Here is a 22,477-nt window from a genome sequence, read left to right on the forward strand (position 1 = left end):
AAGGAAGGAGGTGGGTGAGATATTTACGACCCGCTCATCTCCGCCCCTCCGCTTCTATTGGCCGGCTGCTGTGTGACGTTGCTGTGACGCCGAACGTCCCACCCCCTTCAGGAAGTGGATGTTCCCCGCCCACAGCGACGTCGCTCAGCAGGTAAGTACGTGTGATGGAGGTTTAACGACTTTGTGCGCCACGGGCAACTAATTGCCCGTGCCGCACAAACGACGGGGGCGGGTACGATCGCACGATAGATCGTACCGTGTGACGCCCGCATAAGAATGGCCAATTAGCTGTTCCAAGTCTGTAAACGGTTTACAGCCAGCTGATGGCAGTGCTATAAACAGCTGCTGGGACTTGCACCTATCTTAAAATTGGTCATCAGTATCAGAAGTCCTTGACAATCAGATGGATTCTGTCTGGAGAGAAAGAAAAATAGCAATTCTGTGAATAATTTTGTAACTAACACACTACTTTTAGTCTAAGGTGCCCAAGGAGAGGTGATAAATGTCCAAGTAGGACAACCCCTTAAAGGTTTATTCATGCTATGGCTACAAGTAGCATTATGCAATAGGTTGACATTTATTATTGAAATAAATGAATACATTAATTAAAACAGCAGCATGTACTTTAAGTTCCTTTTATTATTTATTACCTTTTATTATTGCTTCACTAAATATTAAATACAATGGAGAAACTTAAAGGGAACCGGTCACCAGTTTTTGGGCCTATAAGCTACGGCCACCACCAGTGAACTCTTGTACAGCATTCCAGAATACTGTATATAAGATCCCAGGCCGCTCTGTAGAACATAAAAGGACCTTTATTATACTCACCTAGGAGCGGGGGTGGTCGCTGCTCTTGGTCTGGCGCCTCCATCTTGTGCAGTCTCTGTCCTCCTTCCCAACCCCGTGTTGATGACACATCCTACATCATCCACACAGCGTCCTCCATTGTGTTCCTGCGCATTTTGATCTGCCCAGCTGAGAGCAGATCAAAGTATTTTAGTCTGCAGGCAGTCTTTGACCTTTCCTTATGCCTGCACATTACAATGCGCTACCCTCAACAGAACAGACCAAAGTGTGAATGTACAGGGCACAATGGCGGACACTGTGTGGATGAAGTAGGACTCATCATCCACACGGAGCTATGAAGGACGACGGTGACTGCACAAGATGGAGGAGAGCAGTGAAACTCATCGAAGTGGACCGCCCCCTAGGTGAGTATTAGAAAAAGGTCTTTTTACATTCTACAGAGCGGCCTGAGCGCTTATATACAGTATCCTAGATTGCTGTATATAAAAGCTCACTAAATAACAGTTTTCTAGGTATCCTCTGAAAAACCTTATTTTTAAACTGGTGATAGTAAAAATTCAACAAACCCTCCCACTAACAATCATTTAGAAATATATTTAACCTTAAAACTTGATTTAGACAATGGGTCTTCACATTCCCATTAAAGCATTTGTTAATACTTTTGTGCTGCTCAATCATAGGAAAGAACGAAATATGAATGCCAGAAATGTCACAAGCCAGCAGCACCCGATGGACTCGTGTCATGGGGTCTGTCTGGTTTAGGCTACATGCACATGCTGCATTTTTGACGCATTTTTGGTGCAGTTTTGTTGTCAGAACTTTCTCACTTTTGACTTCCCAGCAAAGTCTATGAGAAGTCAGATTTGCTGTGCACACGTTGCAGTTTGTCATCAGTTTTTATTGACAAAAGTTTGTGACAAAAAAGAAGCAGCATGTTCATTCTTTCTTGCGTTTTTGTCAACATCTGTCACCCATTGAAATCAGAAAAACACAGGTAGAACAAAGAATCAGGTTTGGTGCTGCGCTAAAAACCACAATTCCATATGTCGAAATGGATACTTTTCTTTATTTCCAAAGGTCCTTTGGAAATAAAGAAAAGTATCCATTTCGACATGTGGAATTGTGGTTTTTAGCGCAGCACCAAACCTGATTCTTTGTTCTACCTGTGTTTTTCTGTATTTATATCAGGGCTGCAGCTTACCACATCATCTTTACATTCATTTGTTTCTGCTTTACAAGGAGTTGTGCCTGTCACAACCCCAACAGGTGAGTACCTGTCCTATTGTCATATATCCATTTGTCATCGGATAAGACCCTATGTGCGCTTTTTTTCCACAGTTCTCTTTGACACCCATTGAAATCAATGAGGGCATCTAAAATGCAAGGAAAAACGCAAGGTTAGACATTGTTTGCGTTTTGCATACGTTTTACCAACGGTTTGTCAACAAAAACGCAGCTCACCAACTTAGTTCCAGAATCACAAAATGAATGCTGGAGCGATTTTTGCATGTCGGTCTCTCTCACTCTCTTTCTCTCTCTGACTCCAAGCACTACATACCCACCGATCACAGGCTGTCACACTGCTCCCGCGGCCTCTCATTCTACTTCCCGATACAATCATTAGTCTCATTATATATTCACTGCACCTGCTCATTAGGCTCATACATATTCACTCCTCCCAGTCTGTTATTGGTTGCAGTCAGAGGCGCCCCCATGCTGAATGACAGCTCTCTGACTGCAACCAATCACAGCTGCCAGTGGGCAGGTCTACATCGTACAGTACAATAAATTATTTTAGAAAATGGCATTCGGTCTCCCCAATTTTGATACCCAGCCAAGATAAAGCCTTACAGCTGAGAGCTGGTATTTTCAGACTGGTGAGACCCACATTATTGAGAGCCCCTCAGCCTAAAAACATCAGCCAGCAGCCACCCGGAATTGCCAATCCATTAGATGCGACAGCCCCGGGCGGGACTTGACAGGCTCTTCCCGATTACCCTGGTGCAGTGGCAATCTGGGTAATAAGGAGTTAATGACAGCCCATAGCTGCCACTAAGTCCTAGATTAGTCATGGCAGGCGTCTACGAAAAACCCCCATTACTAATCTGTGAGTGAAACTAAATAAATTAACACCCAAAAAATCCTTTTTTTGATATAAAAGACGAAAAAGCACCCTTTTTCACCACTTTATTAACACCCCAAACACTTCTCCAGGTACGACATAATCCACACGAGGTCAAACGACGCTTCCAGCACTGCTACATCTGATAATCACAATGAGCGGCCATAAAACAAGACTGCTCGCTGTGAGTTCCACGCAGCAACTGAAAGAAGTCTCACTATAAGTGGTGACATCACTCAGGTTAGCCACAGCCACAGCTGGAGTCCTCCACCTGTGACAGCTAATCACCCGAGTGACTGAAGTGAGCCGTGAGATCAGCGGTGACATCACTTAGGTGATTTGCGGTCACAGCTGGAGTCCTCCACCTGTGAGTGCAAATCAGGCCACAACTGAAGTGAGCCGCAGCTGGAGGAATCACGTGAGTGACGGCATCGCTGATGGCGCGACTCATATCAGTAGCAGCCTGAACCTCACAGCGGTGAACCTATGATGTCACTGCTGCAACACACGCCATACTGTGGGACCCATAGCTGTGACGTCAGGGGTTCACCTCAGTTCATTCTGATCGCTGCGGCTCTGTCTGCAGTCACAGCTGGCAGTCATGTTCTATGATGCTTGCTGTGACAGGACAGGGATGTAGCAGAGATGAATCGCCGTGGGACCGCGTGTGAATTACTTCGGACCTGGAGGGCTGTTTGAAAGTTAATAAAGTGGTGAAAGAGGGTGCTTTTTATTTTATTTCAAATAAAGAGTGTTTTGGCTGTTCATGGTTATTTACTTTCACTTACAGATTAGTGATGTGAGATGTCTCATAGACGCCTGACATCATAACCTAGGGCTTAGTGGCAGCTATGGCCTGCCATTAACCTCTTATTACCCAGATTGCAACTGCACCAGGGCAATCAGGAAGAGCTGGGTCCGGTGCCAGAATTGGCGCATCCTATGGATGTGCCACTTCTGGGGCAGCTGTGGGCTGCTATCGTTAGGCTGGAAAGGTCCAAATAACAATAGCCCTTCCCACCCTAATAATATCAGTCCTCAGTTGTCTGCTGTACCTTGCCTGGTATTAGAAAAATGGAGGGGACCCCATGTCATTTTTTTTTTCTTAAATAAATCAAATAAAAAAAAAAAAAAGCGTGGGATCCCCTCTATTTTTCATAACCAGCCAAGGTACAGCACACAGCTGAGGGTTGCAGCCCACAGCTGCTGCTTTTCCTGTGCTGGATATGAAAAATGGGGGGACCCCACATCATTTTTTTTTTTACCCCCCCCCCCAAAAATTAAAAAAACGGCTGGCCAAACTGACTATCGCTCTATCAAGCTACTCTGTTATTTCTGTGTATTCCATTCTTTCTTATTATCTATTCTATATGCTCTATCTATTCTAGCTATCTATCCATTATCCTATCCAATCATATTTTGTTTCCCTTTAAAAAAAAAAACACATTAACAAAAACGCGCACCTACATTACAAGCGTTTTTTTTTCCAGGCTCTCCCTGACAAGGTGCAGTTTTGGTTGCAGAAAAAACTGCAGCGTGCGCATGTAGCCTTAAGTGAATGTTTCCAGTAATCCAGCAGAATCTGCAACAGGCCTTCTATCAGATATTAATATGTTTGCTCAATTTGAGAAGCAGCGGCCAAGGACTCCCAATTCTGAAGTTTACACAATTTTTACCACCAGGAGGGAAAGAAAAGCCTCTACCGATTCGAAGGCAACAACATAAATCTTAGTGCACTGAAAAGAAAATGAAATGTCAAAGCCGACGCAGACGCACTGTTCTCCCTCAGGTCCCTGCGCAGACTGCGTGGCAGACCTTTTGGATACTCTACTGATTAACTTTAAAACAACACTCCGGGCAGGGTTGGAGCAATCACAGGAAACAGCACTGCATACTTCACAAATGGGGAGAAGAAAACAGATGGCAGTACCCGTATACAATCTACTATTCCAGCTGTAAGTTTACATGGCCGCTTATCAGAACAGGCAAGATAAATGTCTCTAGCTGTTTCTCTACTAACTACACTTTTATCAAACACTTACTACAGGCGTGAAAATATATATGTGAAACACACAGTCACTAATATGTACTCCAATTGTACACTAGCTACACTGCCAGCAGAATACACAGGCATACTCACAGGTCACTGGTAGATGGCAGATAACTGGATATTCAGGAGAATGGGGTTACGCAGCTGCCTGCACACCCAGGATCATGCACCCTGGCCTAATGTGAATTTTGTGTATGCACGAAAGCTGGCATTTGGCCATTGACGCAACGTCACCAGCACATTTACCTCCAAATGTTGAAGCGCTTACTTCAAGCCATACCCAGGAGGTCAACCTATAAAGCAAACAGGCATAGTGGAATTATTTGTACTATGAGCCATATTTTGAAACCAGTCCTGGTAATTATAGCTGTAACTATATACAGCAATACCTTGACTTACGAGTTTAATTTGTTCTGTGACCCAGCTTTTAACTCAATTTGACCTTAAGCCAAATTAAATCTCCCCATTAACATTAATTGAAATGCTATTAATCCGTTCCACCTCTACTTATGTCTCCCCATCCTGGTATTCGATCTCCCAAGCCAGTACATGCCCCCCATCCGATTTGATCACTCAGGCTGACCACTCTCACACGCTGATCCGCTGCCTGCATGAGATGAGGATGCCGCGTTGTGGGGGATCTGAGAGAGGAGGATATAAGCGGCTCGTAGCGCACATTTCTGCTCGCATCATGAAGCAGAAAAGATACAGAGCTACAGCTACAGCTCGCATCTTGAAAAATTCATAAGTTGCTGCACCCTTAAGTCACGGTATTCCTGTATATATATTATTTTTATTTTTTATTATATTTGATCTCTTTGGTATGTTTAACATAAGCATATTGGTAGTGATCCATAGTGGGAATCTAAAATAAAATGACCTATTACAAAAAATATGGTTATTGTTAATCTGTTTGACACCAGTGATCATCAACAATAAAATTGATAGGCTCTTTTATGCTATTTTCACACGTAGGGTAAATAGTGCATTTTTTTGCTATTTTTTTATCTGCACATATAACATTCTCTAATCATTGGTATTCAGGCTCAACATAAAAGCTGATAGAAAAGAAAAAACGTGCAGTTCACCAGTGTTTAGTTGCACAGTGCAGGACTTTTCAAGAAATCACGTACAATTAGCTTGGATAGCTAATGCAGCACATTTTACCGTAATCACACAAAAAAGTACAGTAGAAAAAAATGTAGCGTTTACTCTACGTAGGAACATATCCTCATAGGAATAAAACTGAACTAAATAGGACCCATTTTAAAATAAAGATACATCCATATGTGACATGGATTGCACTAGTATGTCAGCAGGTTTTTACAATGTAATCAGACAGAAGGATAATGTAAGAGCAGAGACCCGGATTCCAGCGATTTAGCACTTACTGCATTGCTTGGTGACATTTTGCTAAATCCCCGTTTTCTCTTACGTAGCTGTCAGCAAGATCCCTATCAGTGGTGGGTGCAAGGTTATACAGATTAGGTGGTCTGTTGAGACCTAATCCTGCAGTGATAATCTACTGCTGATAAAATATTCATTTTACTGAACCAACAGCAAACAGCCAGTAAATTAGTGACACATCCCTGGAATCGGGGTCTTGAGCCTTCAGATTATGCTGCTCTCAGATTAATTAGCAAAAACCTTCTGACACATTCCCTTATATCCTTCTTACATTTACACTTTCAAAAGATATTACGGTAATTTTTTCAGACTTGTTCCTGAATACTTGCAAGATTAAAACCAAAACTACTGTATTGTCCCTGATAACGCTTTCACGTGTATTTATATCAGAACGATATTCTTACTGATTTGAGCTTGAAGTCATCTAGAAAAACAGAACAGCAATCTCATGCCAGTGATAATTACAAAATTACAACTAAACCCAGAAATAAGAAACTTGGCAGCACTGGGAGCGTAGATATAAAAATGTACAGAACACACAGTCGCAATGAATTAATGTGCCCCAATTTGTAAAGTTTCCTTCTTCTTTTAAAAAGTTTTATGCCTCTGCTCCATAGGCCCCTTTCACACATCAGTTTTTTGCAGTCAGTCACAATCCGTCAAATTTTGAAATAAAAGGATCTGGCGACTGATGCTGCCGGATCCGTTTTTTTCTCATCAACTTGTATTAGTGACGGATGGCCTCACATTTCATCCGTCGTTCAAGGGATACGTCGAAAAATGTCCAGAGACGATGGCCAAAGTAACGTTTTTGTGTACGTTAAAAAAAACGGACAGCGACGGATCTGTCGCCACACGTCGTTTGAATAGAATGGAAGCATATGGGTGCAGGATCCGTCATCATCCGTTGCCAGATTTCAGGTTTTTTTTAACTGAGCATGCTCAAATGTATTATTTAGCCCCCAGCTAGTCGGATCCATCGCATCAGTTTAGCCACAATCTGCGATGGTTCCGTTGAGAAAACGGATTGTGACTGATGGAAAAAAACCTGATGTGTGAAAGGGGCCTTAACATGACAGCTACCTCCAGTGGCTTCAGTGACTGGTAGACTATGTGGACACAAGTAGGGATGAGCAAACCAGAGAACTGTAAAGTTCGGGGTTTATACTGCACACTGGTGTCCAGGGCTCTAACTCTAAGGCTATGTGCCCACGCTGCGGATTTACCGCGGATTTTCCGAAAATCTGCAGCAGCGGCACTTCCAAGCCATTACAATGGCATTTTGGAAATGCTGTGTCCATGCTGCGGATTTTTCCGCGGCGGATTTGCCGCGGATTTTGATCCGGAAAAATCTGCAGCATGTCAATTATTGTTGCGGATTTTGGTGCGGATTTTGGGTATAGAATAGGGAAGAAAAAAAAAAATCTGCATCAAAATCCGCGGCAAAAATAAGGTGCGGATTTGCCGCGAAAGTCGCAGATTTTCATGCAGAAAAATCCGCAGGCACATTATACCGTGGACACATAGCCTTAGGCTATGTGTCCACGGTAGAATGTTGCTGCGGATTTTTCTGCATGAAAATCTGCGACTTTCGCGGCAAATCCGCACCTTATTTTTGCCGCGGATTTGCCGCGGATTTTGATGCGGATTTTTTTTTTTTCCCCCATTCTATACTCAAAATCCGCACCAAAATCCGCAACAATAATTGACATGCTGCAGATTTTTCCGGATCAAAATCCGCGGTAAATCTGCTGCGGAAAAATCCGCAGCATGGACACAGCATTTCCAAAATGCCATTGAAATGGCTTGGAAGTGCCGCTGCTGCAGATTTTCGGAAAATCCGCGGCTTTTCCGCGAGAAATCCGCGCATTTTCCGCAGCGTGGGCACATAGCCTAAGGGTATGTGCGCACGCTGCATTCTAGCTGGACAAATAAAATGCATCGATTTGACAACTGTGCACACTGCGTGTGCCTAACTAAAAGCGCATGCATTATGGATGCATTTTGGATGTATTTTTGACAGTGCACTACCACAGACAGGGAGTGTGGGTGGAAAATGCATCCAAAACGCACAAATTAAGTGACATGCTGCTTTTTTAAACGCATCGGATTTTTTCAAATATTTGGCATGTAAAACGCTGACTAAAAAAGCAACGTGCGCATGGAATTTGCTGACTTCTCATACACTTTGCTGGGGAAGCACAACGCACGCATTTTGTCAATGACACTGCAGTTTTAAATGCAGGAAAAAAAAGCACACGTGCGGACACAGCCATACACTGACTTTTCAAGGACTTTTCCATGTCTGAGTTCAGGTGTTGCTCGTATGCTAATAAAGTTTGTTGAAAGGCTGCAGCGCAGCCAATCAAGAAGCTTTTAAGCATGGGGAAGATGTTTGACACAGCTGTGAACAATAGATGATAATTAAAAAAAAACAAATGACGACATGAGGTTCCTGACTATTATTGATAACCAGCGCAGGTAAAGGTACCGTCACACTAAGCGACGCTCCAGCGATCCCATCAGCAACCTGACCTGGCAGGGATCGCTGGAGCGTCGCTACGCGGGTTGCTGGTGAGCTGTCACACAGGCAGATCTCACCAGCAATCAGTGACCAGCCCCCAACGACGCGTGGAAGCGATGCTGCGCTTGGTAACCAAGGTAAATATCGGGTAACCAACCCGATATTTACCTTGGTTACCAGCGCACACCGCTTAGCGCTGGCTCCCTGCACTCCTAGCCAGAGTACACATCAGGTTAATTACCCGATGTGTACTCTGGCTATGTCTGCGGGGAGCCGGCACTGACAGCGTGAGAGCGGCGGACGCTGGTAACGAAGGTAAATATCGGGTAACCAAGGAAAGGGCTTCTTGGTTACCCAATGTTTACCTTGGTTACCAGCATCCGCAGAAGCCGGCTCCCTGCTCACTGCACATTCAGTTGTTGCTCTGTCGCTGTCACACACACAGCGATGTGTGCTTCACAGCGGGAGAGCAACAACTAAAAAATGGTCCAGGACATTCAGCAACAACCAGTGACCTCACAGCAGGGGCCAGGTTGTTGCTGGATGTCACACACAGCAACATCGCTAGCAAGTCGTGCCTCAGCAGCGATGTTGCTAGCGATGTTGCTTAGTGTGATGGTACCTTAAAGCAGACAGCTGTTCATGCAGCCCTCGGATTTTCCAAGGCTGTTTTTCAAAAATAGGGGCTTACGCAGCAGTTTTTTTAAATTTTTATTTAAATAAAGGAAAAAAATGTTGGTTCCCCCCAGTTTGTGATAACTAGCCAAGGTAAGGCACACGGTTGGGAGCTGGTATTATCAGGTTCAGAAGGCCCCTTCACAGTTTTCCAGCCCGCAGCCGCCCCATAAGTGGCACATCACATTAGCTGTGCCAATTTTGGTGCTTTGCCCAGCTCTTCTGATTGCCCTGGTGCAGTGGCAACCAGGGTATACTTTTAGGGTTGATATCAGCTGTGAACTGACAGTTGTCATCAAGCCCAGAGGTTAGCAATGGAGAGATGCCTATCCGACACCCCCATTACTAACCCGGTATGTGTAAGGTTAAAAAGCACACAGACACTGGAAAATAGTTTATTTGAATAAAGACTCCCCCACACTCCCTAGGTCACCAATTTATTAATTATAAAGAAATCATCAAAGCTCTGAAGTAATCAACTGTTGTAATGTCCCACAAGTGTGAAAAATTCTGTGCCTGGTGCTGACCGGGAGTGAACATTCTCAGAAAAAGGCTCTGTAGGTTTCGTGGGACATTACTCTTTGGATTACGTTGGAACTTCCAGTATTTCTTTTTAATTAATAAAATTGTATGACCAAAGGAGTGTGTGGAGACTTTATTCAAATACATTATTTTTTCCAGTGTCTGTATGTTTTTTAACTTTACACTTACTGGGTTAGTAATGGGGGTGTCTGATAGATGCCTCTCCATTACTAACCCCTGGGCTTGATGCCAGCTGACACTACACAGCTGACATCAACCCCAAAATGATTACCCAATTGCCTCCACACTGGTGAAATCGAATGGATGCACCACTTTTGGGGCGGCTGCAGGCTGCTAATTTTTTGCTGTGAAGGGCCAAATAACTTCTCTTATTAATTCTTTATCCATATTTTTTTTCAGGGAAATTGTCCTGCTCTTACCCCCTTTTTGCTTCATTTTGCAGCCCCCTAGCCCTTACTTCGACCATTTTACAGCACCAACGTTCGGGTCCCCATTGACTTATATGGGATCGGGGTCCAGCTATGGTCCTGAACCAAACATTGAACTAAAGTCCGCCTGAACCTGGCGAACCCTAACTTCAATGGGTCCGCTGATCCCTTGTCACGAAGTGGCACCTGTGTAATACAGAGGCCCAGAGTGAAGGAGGAAACAGCAGTCCCAGGACCATTACAGAATGGGAGAATGTTTACTGCTTGTGCACTTGTACCAGTAATAATAACCGGGATCTAAGGAAATAGAGGAAATAGTTATGTAGGTAACAGAATGACTGCCTTGGGCTGTATTTTGCACATCATTGCTTTATAAGATATCTGCAAAAAATAAAATAAATTGGACAATTTTTGAGCGTTCGTGCATCATTTTTAACTAGATTAATTAAAATTTGAACTGAGATTGTTTTTTAAGATGCAACTTTTTTTGCATTGGTAAAAAAAAAGAGAGTCAATGAAAATAAACTGGCTATGATTGCCATACTGGGAGGACCCTTTGTTTGAAAGAGTGATTTTGATCCATAAAAAAGCCCAGTGTAGGAAAGGTATACACGTTTACTCATTTACTGGATCATTGGTCTACAAGACAAAAAGAAAAAAACAAAAACCTGACACGTCACAGAAAATAACATCATAGAAAAAAATTCAGCCGTGTTTACCAGCAGCAGGTCACAATACGTAGGCACTACAGCGTGCAGCAGCCCCATGACAAAGGAGGAAGTAACACAGATGGAAGATACTGACGAAACAACCACTCAGATGAGGCTTCTATGGGGCACCGCACCAGTCACACAGGTAAGTTTAGTGCACAGCCTATTAATGACACCCATACTATTATTGAGGTGGACTGGCCAGAACTATGTAAGTGAATCCCACAGGAAAAGGCACCCAAATACCCCCAACCCACATGAAGGGGCATCGGCTGTCCCCTGCTAAAGATCAAAAATGTGCAACAAAGATGTAAAAATACAAGTCGTATTGGCTGATATTTTCACCAGCCCACAACAAGGGTCTTCATTGTCTGGTGTGCTCCTACAGTTAGATTAAGAGTTGGCTCACATCTGCGTATAATAAATCCATGCGACCCTCAACCAGGAGCGCAGAATGTTTGGTATTCCGTATGCCATGCATTTTTTTTCTTGGCAGACATTATTCTATACTCATTTACAGGACCATTTACCGTGTCCTATGCTACAGAATGGTGATGTATCGTTACACATTGGACATCCCTGGGATGGTCTGTGTGACGTCTGTTTTTTTTCTTGCACCCACTGATTTACATTGGCAAGTCTTGGCCGTTTTCCGCGACTATACGCAGCATATGGAATTTTTTCCTGTGCCCGAATACAGCTGAGAGAAAACTTGCAGATCAGCACTGCCTCGCTGACTAACATGCGAGTGACATACACTATTTTATCAGATTGCACTAATTATATATATATATATATATATATATATATATATATATATATATATATATATATATATATATATATATACATATATATATATATATACATATATACACACACATACATACATACATACATACATACATACACACACACACAGATGTAAGCAAACCCTAAAAGCAACTTAAAACGGCATAATTCCAAAATGGACCGCAGAAGACAGCCGCCTTACTTAATTACTTAGCATGATGGTCAGTGAAAATACCAGACACAGGCGGACGAGGTGTGAATAATGGCTTACAGCGATATGGAAGCTGTGGGGCTGCTGTCGCCCAGACACAGTACACACAATTCACTTCTCCCATGGCTTTCTAAGAAGATTTTACAGGAATCTCAGAGGAAATCAAACAACTCCCGAAGCTTCTGAATAGCCACCAATGTTCCAGGGCAGAGGGGACCGTCTACATGTGAGGGGTAGAATGAAGCTAGAAGGACAAATATCTCTAAGCACTTCATAAAAACAACATCCTTTTCTCACTGGTTCTCATGGTGGAGAATCTGTCATCAGGTTTTATCTAATCCATGAACAACTTTATGTAGGGGCAGAGAGGATGATTCCAGTGGTGTGTCACTTAATGGGCTGCTTGCTGCCATTTTACAGCTGCAGCTCTGGCTATCCTCATCCCCACACCAGTGGTTGGCAGCTTTCTGCTTATGCACAGTGTACACAACAGCTGTCAGTCAGTGATGTAGTGGGTTATAGGGGAGCCACCCCTGAGAGGACTAGCAGAGCTGCAGGAGGCTGCCCAGAAAGTGACCCTGGAATAGGTCAATATTGCATGAGGCATTCAGACTGAGAATACACCTGGTGAGATTTCCCTGATGAGGGGACTGGGGGACGAGGCGACAGTCATGAAATAATAGAATTGGCAAAAGGGATTTAGAAGCTGTCCCAGGTCTGTCTCCTCCAGCAGAAACTGCACTGGCACACTGGGGGTTAAAGGCCATTAAACAATTAAAGGGAGCTCTGTGCAGGCTACTGAGTGTCACTGACAGCAGGCAACGAGAACTCACTGCTGACATGATCCAGCCGGGGATTACAAGAGGTGGTGCAGCAGCAGATGACTGCTATGGTGACCAAGGTACAGAAGCACCCGAGGGTGCTAAATAATAGTGTGCTCTCTGCCAGGCATCAGATACACAGGCATGGAGCCATATGACAGCAGCAGGGAAAAGTTGTCCAGCAGAGATGACGAGCCGGGGGACACAGGGCTCAGGGCACAGGCAGACACCAGTGCTGGGGTTACCTTAAGGCTGGCATGTTGTGACAGTCCTCCGGTCAGGATGGCAGTGGGCAGCGTGCTTCCAGGCGAGAGCTGGGAACCACAAACCGGAAGCACCGCCCCTCCGCCGTGATTGGCTAAAGCGCGCCTAACATTCTCCCCACAGAGCATCAGACCACCCAGCACTGAAGGCTGCCTGCAGCTCCTAGTGTTATCAGCCGCACAGACACTGCTGGTGCCGCCGGCGATAAGGCGCCGAGTGCCGGCGATACTGCGCCGAGTGCCGGCGATACTGCGCCGAGTGCCGGCGATACTGCGCCGAGTGCGGGAGCCAGTGCCGGCGATACTGCGCCGAGTGCCGGCGATACTGCGCCGAGTGCCGGCGATACTGCGCCGAGTGCCGGCGATACTGCGCCGAGTGCGGGAGCCAGTGCCGGCGATACTGCGCCGAGTGCGGGAGCCAGTGCCGGCGATACTGCGCCGAGTGCGTTAGGGCTGCTTCTCACTTGCGAGTTTCTCGCAGTAGAGCAATGCGAGAAAATCTCGCATTGGAATCGGACACATGTTAGTGAATGATTCAGCTCTCATCTGCTTTTTTTTTCTCAGTCCGAATCGGACTGAGAAAAAAAATCGCAGCATGCTGCTTTTTTGCGAGTTTCTCCAATTTTAGTCTATGGGAGCGTGTAAATAATCGGATGTCACGGGACGGCACTCACACCATCCTAGTGACATGCGATTTTCTAAATACATTTCTCGCATGTTTCCTAAAACACTGGAAACGAGCGATGTCTCCCAATGTCTGTCAATCACTATTCTCTGTCAGTCGGTCTCTCCCTCTCGGTCTCTATTCTCTCTCTGTCGGTCCGTCACATCTCTGTCCCTCTCTCACAGTCTGTCGGTCATTTTCCCCTACTCTCTCATACTCACCGTTCCCCGATCCCCGGCGCGGCGCTGCACGGCTTTCTCACTGCTCCGGCGGCTTTTACTATTTTGAAAAAGCCGGCCGCTCATTAAACAATCTCGTATTCCCTGCTTTCCCCGCCCACAGGCGCCTATGATTGGTTGCAGTGAGACACGCCCCCACGCTGAGTGGCAGGTGTCTCACTGCACCCAATCACAGCAGCCGGTGGGCGTGTCTATACTGTGCAGTGAAATAAATAATTAAAAAAAACGGCGTGCGGTCCCCCCCAATTTTAATACCAGCCAGATAAAGCCATACGGCTGAAGGATGGTATTCTCAGGATGGGGAGCTCCACGTTATGGGGAGCCCCCCAGCCTAACAATATCAGCCAGCAGCCGCCCAGAATTGCCGCATACATTAGATGCGACAGTTCTGGGACTGTACCCGGCTCTTCCCGATTTACCCTGGTGCGTTGGCAAATCGGGGTAATAAGGAGTTATTGGCAGCCCATAGCTGCCAATAAGTCCTAGATTAATCATGTCAGGCGTCTATGAGACACCCTCCATGATTAATCTGTAAGTTACAGTAAATAAACACACACACACACACGAAAAAATCATTTATTAGAAATAAAAAACACAAACAAATTCCCTCATTACCAATTTAATAAGCCCCAAAAAGCCCTCCATGTCCGGCGTAATCCACGGACCTCCAGCGTCGCATCCAGCATGTAGGTGACAGGAGCTGCAGCAGACACCGCCGCTCCGGTCACCTCCACGCAGCAACTGAGGTGAGTAGCGCGATCTGCTGAGGTGTCACTGAGGTTAATCGCGGCCATCGCTGGATCCAGTGACAGCGGGTAACCTCAGTGACCTCAGAAGATCGCGCTACTCACCTCAGTTGCTGCGTGGAGGTGACCGGAGCGGCGGTGTCTGCTGCAGCTCCTGTCACCTTCATGCTGGAAGCGACGCTGGAGGTCCGTGGATTACGCCAGACATGGAGGGTTTGTCGGGGTTAATAAATTGGTAATGAGGGAATTTGTTTGTGTTTTTTATTTCTAATAAATGATTTTTTCATGTGTGTGTGTGTTTATTTACTGTAACTTACAGATTAATCATGGAGGGTGTCTCATAGACGCCTGACATGATTAATCTAGGATTTAGTGGCAGCTATGGGCTCCCATTAACTCCTTATTACCCCGATTTGCCAACGCACCAGGGTAAATCGGGAAGAGCCGGGTACAGTCCCAGAACTGTCGCATCTAATGTATGCGGCAATTCTGGGCGGCTGCTGACTGATATTGTTAGGCTGGGGGGCTCCCCATAACGTGGGGCTCCCCATCCTGAGAATACCAGCCTTCAGCCGTATGGCTTTATCTGGCTGGTATTAAAATTGGGGGGGACCGCACGCCATTTTTTTTTAATTATTTATTTATTTCACTGCACAGTATAGACACGCCCACCGGCTGCTGTGATTGGGTGCAGTGAGACACCTGTCACTCAGCGTGGTGGCGTGTCTCACTGCAACCAATCATAGGCGCCTGTGGGCGGGGAAAGCAGGGAATACGAGATTGTTTAATGAGCGGCCGGCTTTTTCAAAATAGTAAAAGCCGCCGGAGCAGTGAGAAAGCCGTGCAGCGCTGCGCCGGGGATCGGTGAGTATATGAGAGAGGGCTGCTAACTTCAGTCACTCAGGGGATTAGCAGTCACCGGTGAGTCCTTCACTGGTGACCGCTAATCAGGACGCGGCACAGACAGAGCCGCAGCATGACAATGAAGTCGGGTGAAGTTCACCCGAGTTCATTCTGATTGTGCGGCTCTGTCTGTGTCTGCTGTCATCTGCCATGTAGCAGAGATGAATGGCAGATGACATAGTAAAAAATACGCATTACACACGCATTACACACGCTAGTAAAATCATTAATTTATTCAGAAAAAGCATCGCACTTGCGTTGCACTCGCACCTAACGTGAACTAAAATCAGCCGAGTATTTTTCAGCCCAGTCGGACCGATTTTACTCGCATAGATGTGTTTCCACCCTTAATGCGCCGAGTGCCGGCGATACTGCGCCGAGTGCGGGAGCCAGTGCCGGCGATACTGCGCCGAGTGCGGGAGCCAGTGCCGGCGATACTGCGCCGAGTGCGGGAGCCAGTGCCGGCGATACTGCGCCGAGTGCGGGAGCCAGTGCCGGCGATACTGCGCCGAGTGCGGGAGCCAGTGCCGGCGATACTGCGCCGAGTGCGGGAGCCAGTGCCGGCGATACTGCGCCGAGTGCGGGAGCCAGTGCCGGCGATACTGCGCCGAGTGTCGGCGATACTGCGCCGAGTGTCAGAGTTAATGCGCCGAGTGCTGGAGATACTGCGGCGAGTGCCGAAGATACTGCGCCGAGTGCGGGAGCCAGTGCCGGAGATACTGCGCCGAGTGCAAGAGATACTGCGCCGAGTGCGGGAGCCAGTGCCGGCGATACTGCGCCGAGTGCGGGAGCCAGTGCCGGCGGTACTGCGCCGAGTGCGGGAGCCAGTGCCGGCGATACTGCGCCGAGTGCGGGAGCCAGTGCCGGCGATACTGCGCCGAGTGCGGGAGCCAGTGCCGGCGATACTGGCGGACATATACGGCACCGAGTACCAGACACGTGGCAAGTGGTTCTACACAAGCTGGGCACAATGTATGGGCTCTAGCCTGGCATGTTTGCATTTCTCAAAAAAGAAATCAGAGTGATGTTACAAGATACACTGTAGTCGTAGATGAATTCTTTGGGAGGTGTCATTTCTACAATGGCGTCACTGTTTCTTTTCTGCCGTTCTGGCACATTAGGGGCTCCGCAAATGTCACTCAAACTATTGTAGAAAAATCTGTGCTCCAAATAGCGCTCCATTCTGCCCAGCCCTGCCCTGTGGCCAATAGCAATTTCTGGAGACATCTACTAGGGCATCACCATTTTTGTAAGAAATTGTGCAAAAATTGCAGATTCCAGTCTTAAATTTTTAACCCATGTGTAACTGACAAATTTGCAGTTAATAAAAAAAAAAAATAATAATTTACCACTAAAATGTTATATGTCCACATCCCAATGTTATAAAATTATGTGAGGCACCTGTGGGTTCAAAATACTCACTACACCCCTAGATGAATTCCTTATTCAATGACATTTCCAATATGGGGTCACTTGTGGGGTTGTTGCTGATCTGGCACCTCAGGGGATGGGCTAATCGAGGCCACAATCTATTTGTACGAAAACTGCGTTCTAAATACTAAGTCGCGGTCCTTCCTATCCAATTCCCGCTGTGAGCTCAAACAGTAGTGTACAACTACATATGGGGTCCTGCCACGTTTGGTAAAAATGCGTAACAAATTGTCCTGTCCATGTTCCCATTACCCTTGTTTGTTTTCACATCTAAATGTTTTGTGAGTCACCTGTAGGCTGAAAATGCTCATCATACCACTAGATGAATTTCTTGAGGGGTCTAGTTTAAAAAGTGGGGTTGCTTGTGGGGGTTTACTGTTTAGGCAGTAGAGGCGCTGTACATTTGACATGGTGCCCACAATCTTTCAGCCACATTTATATTTCAGAATTCTAGTGGTGTTCCTTTCCTTCCGAGCACGGCCAGTTGTCCAAACAGACATTGCTGACCACATGTGGAGTATCAGTGTGCTCAGAAAAAACTGGATAACAAATTGTGGGGTTCATTTTCATATGCTATCCCTTGTAAAAAGTGAAAAAATTGGGGCTAAAGCAACATTTCAGGGTAAATTACAATTTATTATTCATTCCACTTTGCATTAACCCCTTCACGACCCCGGGCAGTAAAATTACGTCCTATTTTAACGTGACTTAACGACCAGGGACGTAATTTTACGGCCTAAACTTCATTTGATTGCCGTGGCCATAGCAACGGCTTTCAAATTATGTCCCCTACTGTTTCTTACAGCAGGGGACCTTTGCTTGACCCCAGGGGGGGTGGCATCGCCACCCCCTATCGACGATCGATGTGATTGGCTGTTCAAATCTGAACCGCCAACCACATCGTTCGCACTAATTTCGGCAAAAATAATGCCAGAATTACTACAAAACTGTGAGATCCGGCTATGATCTGCTCTAGCAGCTTCAACAAATCATAGCCGGAGCTCTAAAATGTCGCCCCCAGCCCCTGCAGCACTGATTGGAGCGATCGTGCTATGACGCGCAATCGCTCCAATCAGTGTGCAGTGGGGCGGTCTGATCTGCCGGTGGCCGCCCTCCCCAGGCCTGTGCTGGCCTGCGAGCCCTCCCCCAACATGTCTGCAGCGTGCAGTGGCTGGTACTTGTGGTACCACACCACCACTGCTGCTGCCGTCGCCGTAGCTGAGGTCACCGCTCCTGCTGCACGTGAGTACTGTGCTCACCTTGCAGCGCGTGCGCGCTCCCGTGGTGCCCTGTGCGCGCTCCCGTGATGGCCCCCGCCCGTGCCCCCCTGCGATCTGCCCCCCCCACGCCCCGATCTGCCCCCCTGACATCCCGATCTGCTCCCCCCGCAATCTGACTGCCTCCCCCATTATCTCTATTCTGCTTCTGCAGCTCCCTCTCCGGTCTCCCCCTCTGCTCTCCCCCCCTCCCCCTCTGCTCTCCCCCTCTGCTCTCCCCCGACGTCCTCTTACCTGTCTTCACCGGCTCGTCCAAGGTCTTAACTGGCCCGATCACATCTGCCTCCATCGCTCGGTCCTTCCTGGGCATTCTGCTGATCTGCCCAACGTCCTGCCTCCTGCTCCTGTAAAGCTGTTCCTCCTGCAGCTCTTCTGGTCAGTGATCCTCTGGGTACTGTGAGTATAACTTTTTTTTTTTTCTGTATCCCCTGTCCATTTTTACACCTCATCCGTCTGTGCGTCCCGCCAAGCGCTGATCAGGGATGCACATAACGTATCTGCATCCCTGCTCAATTTTTGGCGTGCCTTTTTTTTTTTTTTTTTTACGTATCCCCAACGCGTTTTGTATCGCATCTGTCCGTGCGTCCCGCCAATCGCTGATCAGGGATGCAGATAACGGATCTGCATCCCTGCTCAATTTTTGGCGTGACTTTTTTCCGTATCCCCGACGCTTTTTGTATCGCATCCGTCCGTGCGTCCCGCCGAGCGCTGATCAGGGATGCACATAACGGATCGGCATCCCTGCTCAATTTTTGACGTGACTTTTTTCCGTATCTGTGACGCTTTTTGTATCGCATCCGTCCGTGCGTCCCACCAAATGCTGATCAGGGATGCACATAACGTATCTGCATCCATGGTCAATTTTTGGCGTGACTTTTTTTCCGTATCCCTGACGCTTTTTGTATCGCATCCGTCCGTGCATCCCGCCAAGCGCTGATCAGGAAAGCACATAACGTATTTGCATCCATGATCAATTTTTGGCGTGCCTTTTTTTTCCGTATCCCCGACGCTTTTTGTATCGCATCCGACCGTGCGTCCTGCAGCGGCCGATTAGTGCACCGCGTCTGTGCGTTTGAAAAGTCAAATGGCGTTCCTTCTCTTCTGAGCCCTGCCATGCGCCCAAACAATTACTTTCCGCCACATATGAGGTATCTACGTACTCAGGAAAAATTGCACAATACATTCTATGGTGCAGTTTTTCCTGATACCGTTGTAAAAAAAAAAAAACTACCTGATTGATGCAAAAAAATTGTCGTTAAAAAAAAAATAATTTTCACGGTTCAACGTTATCAACTTCTGTGGAGCCCCTGGGGGTACAAGGGGCTCACCAAATAGCTAGATAAATTCCTTGAGGGGGTCTAGTTCCAAAATTGGGGTAATTTGTGGGGTAGCGCCACTATTTAGGCACCATAGGGGGTCTCCAAACGTGACATGGCGTCCACTAATGATTCCAACCAATTTTGATGTCAAATGGCGTTCCTTCTCTTCTGAGCCCCGTCATGCGCCCAAACAATTACTTTCCACCCCATATGAGGTATCTGTGTACTCAGGAGAAATTGCACAATACGTTTTATGGTGAATTTTTTCCTTATACCCTTGTGGAAAAAAAAAAGCTACCTGGTTCGAGTGACAGTTCTGCAGTGAAAAAACAAAATTGTATTCCTGGCTCAACATTATCAACTTCTGTGGAGCCCCTTGGGGCTCGCTAAACATCTAGATAAACTCCTTGAGGGGTCTAGTTTCCAAAATGGGGTCACTTGTGGGGGAGCTCCACTGTTTAGGCACCATAGGGGGTCTCCAAACGTGACGTGGCGTCCGCTAATGATGCCAACCAATTTTGCTGCCAAATGGCGTTCCTTCTCTTCTGAGCCCCGCCATGCACCCAAACAATTACTTTCCACCACATATGAGGTATCGCCGTACTCAGGAAAAAATGCACTATAAATTTCATGGTGAATTTTTTCCTGATACCCTTGTGAAAAAAAAAGCTACCTAGTTGAAGCAACCGTTTTGTGGTAAAAAAAAATGTTTTTTCTTTTCACGGCTCAACGATATAAACTTCTGTGAAGCCCCCAGGTGTTCAAAGTGCTCACCAAACATCTAGAAAAATCATTTGAGGGTTCTAGTTTCCAAAATGGGGTTACTTGTGGGGGAGCTCCATTGTTTAAGCACCTCAGGGGGTCTTCAAACCCGACATGGCGTCCGCTAATGAGTGCAGCTAATTTTGCACTCAAAAATTCAAATGGTGCTCCTTGCCTTCCGAGCCCTGCCGTGTGTCCAAACATTTGATTTCCAGCACATATGAGGTATGTGCGTACTCAGGAGAAAATGCACAATACATTTTAAGGTGCATTTTTTCCTGATACCCTTGTGAAAAAAAAGCTACCTAGTTGAAGCAACCGTTTTGTGGTAAAAACATTTTTTTTTCTTTTCACGGCTCAACGATATAAAGTTCTGTGAAGCCCCCAGGTGTTCAAAGTGCTCACCAAACATCTAGAAAAATTATTTTAGGGCTCTAGTTTCCAAAATGGGGTCACTTGTGGGGGAGCTCCATTGTTTAGGCAACTCAGGGGTTCTTCAAACCCGACATGGCGTCCACTAATGAGTGCAGCTAATTTTGCGTTCAAAAATTCAAATGGCGCTCCTTCCCTTTCGACCTCTGCCATGAGCACAAACAATTGATTTTTACCACATATGGGGTATCAGCGGAGAAAATGCACAGTAAATTGTAGGGTGCACTTTCTCTTTTCTCCCTTGTAAAAATGAAAATTTTATGGCTAAAGTAACATTTTTGTGTTAAAAAGTAAAATTTTCATTTTTTCCTTCCACATTGCTTTGGTTCCTGTGAAGCACCTAAAGAGTTAATAAACTTTTTGGATGTGGTTTTGAGCAGTGTGAGGGGTGCAGTTTTTAGAATGGGGTCACTTTTGGGTATTTTCTGTCACCTAGGCCTCTCAAAGTCACCTCAAATGTGATGTGGTCCCTAAAAAAAATTCTTTTGTAAATTTTGTTGGAAAAATGAGAAATTGCTGATGACCTTTGACCCCTTCTAACTTCCTAACGAAAAAAATTTTGTTTCGAAAATTGCGCTGATGGAAAGTAGACAAGTGGGAAAGTTTATTTATTAACTATTTTGTGTGACATATCTCTCAGATTTATGGGCATAAATTTTCAAAGTTTGAAAATTGCGAAATTTTCATAATTTTCGCAACATTTCCTAAATTTTCACAAATAAAAGCAAAAAATATTGGCCTAAATTTACCACTGACATGAAGTACAATATGTCACGAAAAAACAATCTCAAAATCGCAAGGATCCATTGAAGCGTTCCAGAGTTATAACCTGTCAAAGTGACACTGGTCAGAATTGCAAAAAATGGCCCGGTCATTAGGGTGTTTTAGTGGCCGGGGGTGAAGGGGTTAAAACATTTGGCCTGGTCAGGAAGGTGAAAACTGGCTCCGTCACTAAGGGGTTAAATAATGTGCAGGGAAACAGAGCCTGAAAAAGCAAACCGTGCAAAATTTTTACTGAAACAGAATTAAAAAAAATATTCTTAGCCTCAAATATGTCGTTATGGAAAGAAAAATCTCCAAAAAGGTGGACCACTGGTTTACAGCTAGTCACACCAGTACTAAGCAACGCAGGTATCGCCTGCTGAACAGCACAGTACAGCACAGTCACCGAGCACCATGTGGTGCATATTAACCCATACACCCTGGTATAATGCGCTTGTCAAGGCTGCCTATACCTGCTGTGCTGTCTGCAGCCATCTCCACCGTATGTCATCATACAGCAGCAATGGGGGAAGCAGTCATATTACAAGTCAGTATAACAAAGCCACCATAATGGAGGCAAAAATCA

General features: G+C 45.9%; 1 protein-coding gene across 2 annotated transcripts in view; it reads right to left on the bottom strand.

Annotated features, from left to right (window-relative positions):
• ADK (adenosine kinase) overlaps nt 1–22,477 on the bottom strand; it is a 639,077-nt gene that overhangs the window by 555,532 nt on the left and 61,068 nt on the right. The window contains exon 1 of one of the 2 annotated variants that reach the window (XM_075347321.1): nt 13,339–13,418. The exons of the other annotated variant lie outside the window; for it this stretch is intronic. Within the exon in view, the coding sequence (XP_075203436.1) occupies nt 13,339–13,352 (14 nt within the window). The 5' untranslated portion in view covers nt 13,353–13,418. Of the gene's footprint in view, nt 1–13,338; nt 13,419–22,477 lie in introns of those variants that run through there. 2 annotated transcript variants of the gene reach the window in all.

This window comes from Anomaloglossus baeobatrachus, chromosome 5, assembly GCF_048569485.1.
Source record: "Anomaloglossus baeobatrachus isolate aAnoBae1 chromosome 5, aAnoBae1.hap1, whole genome shotgun sequence".
Lineage (NCBI taxonomy): Eukaryota > Metazoa > Chordata > Amphibia > Anura > Aromobatidae > Anomaloglossus > Anomaloglossus baeobatrachus.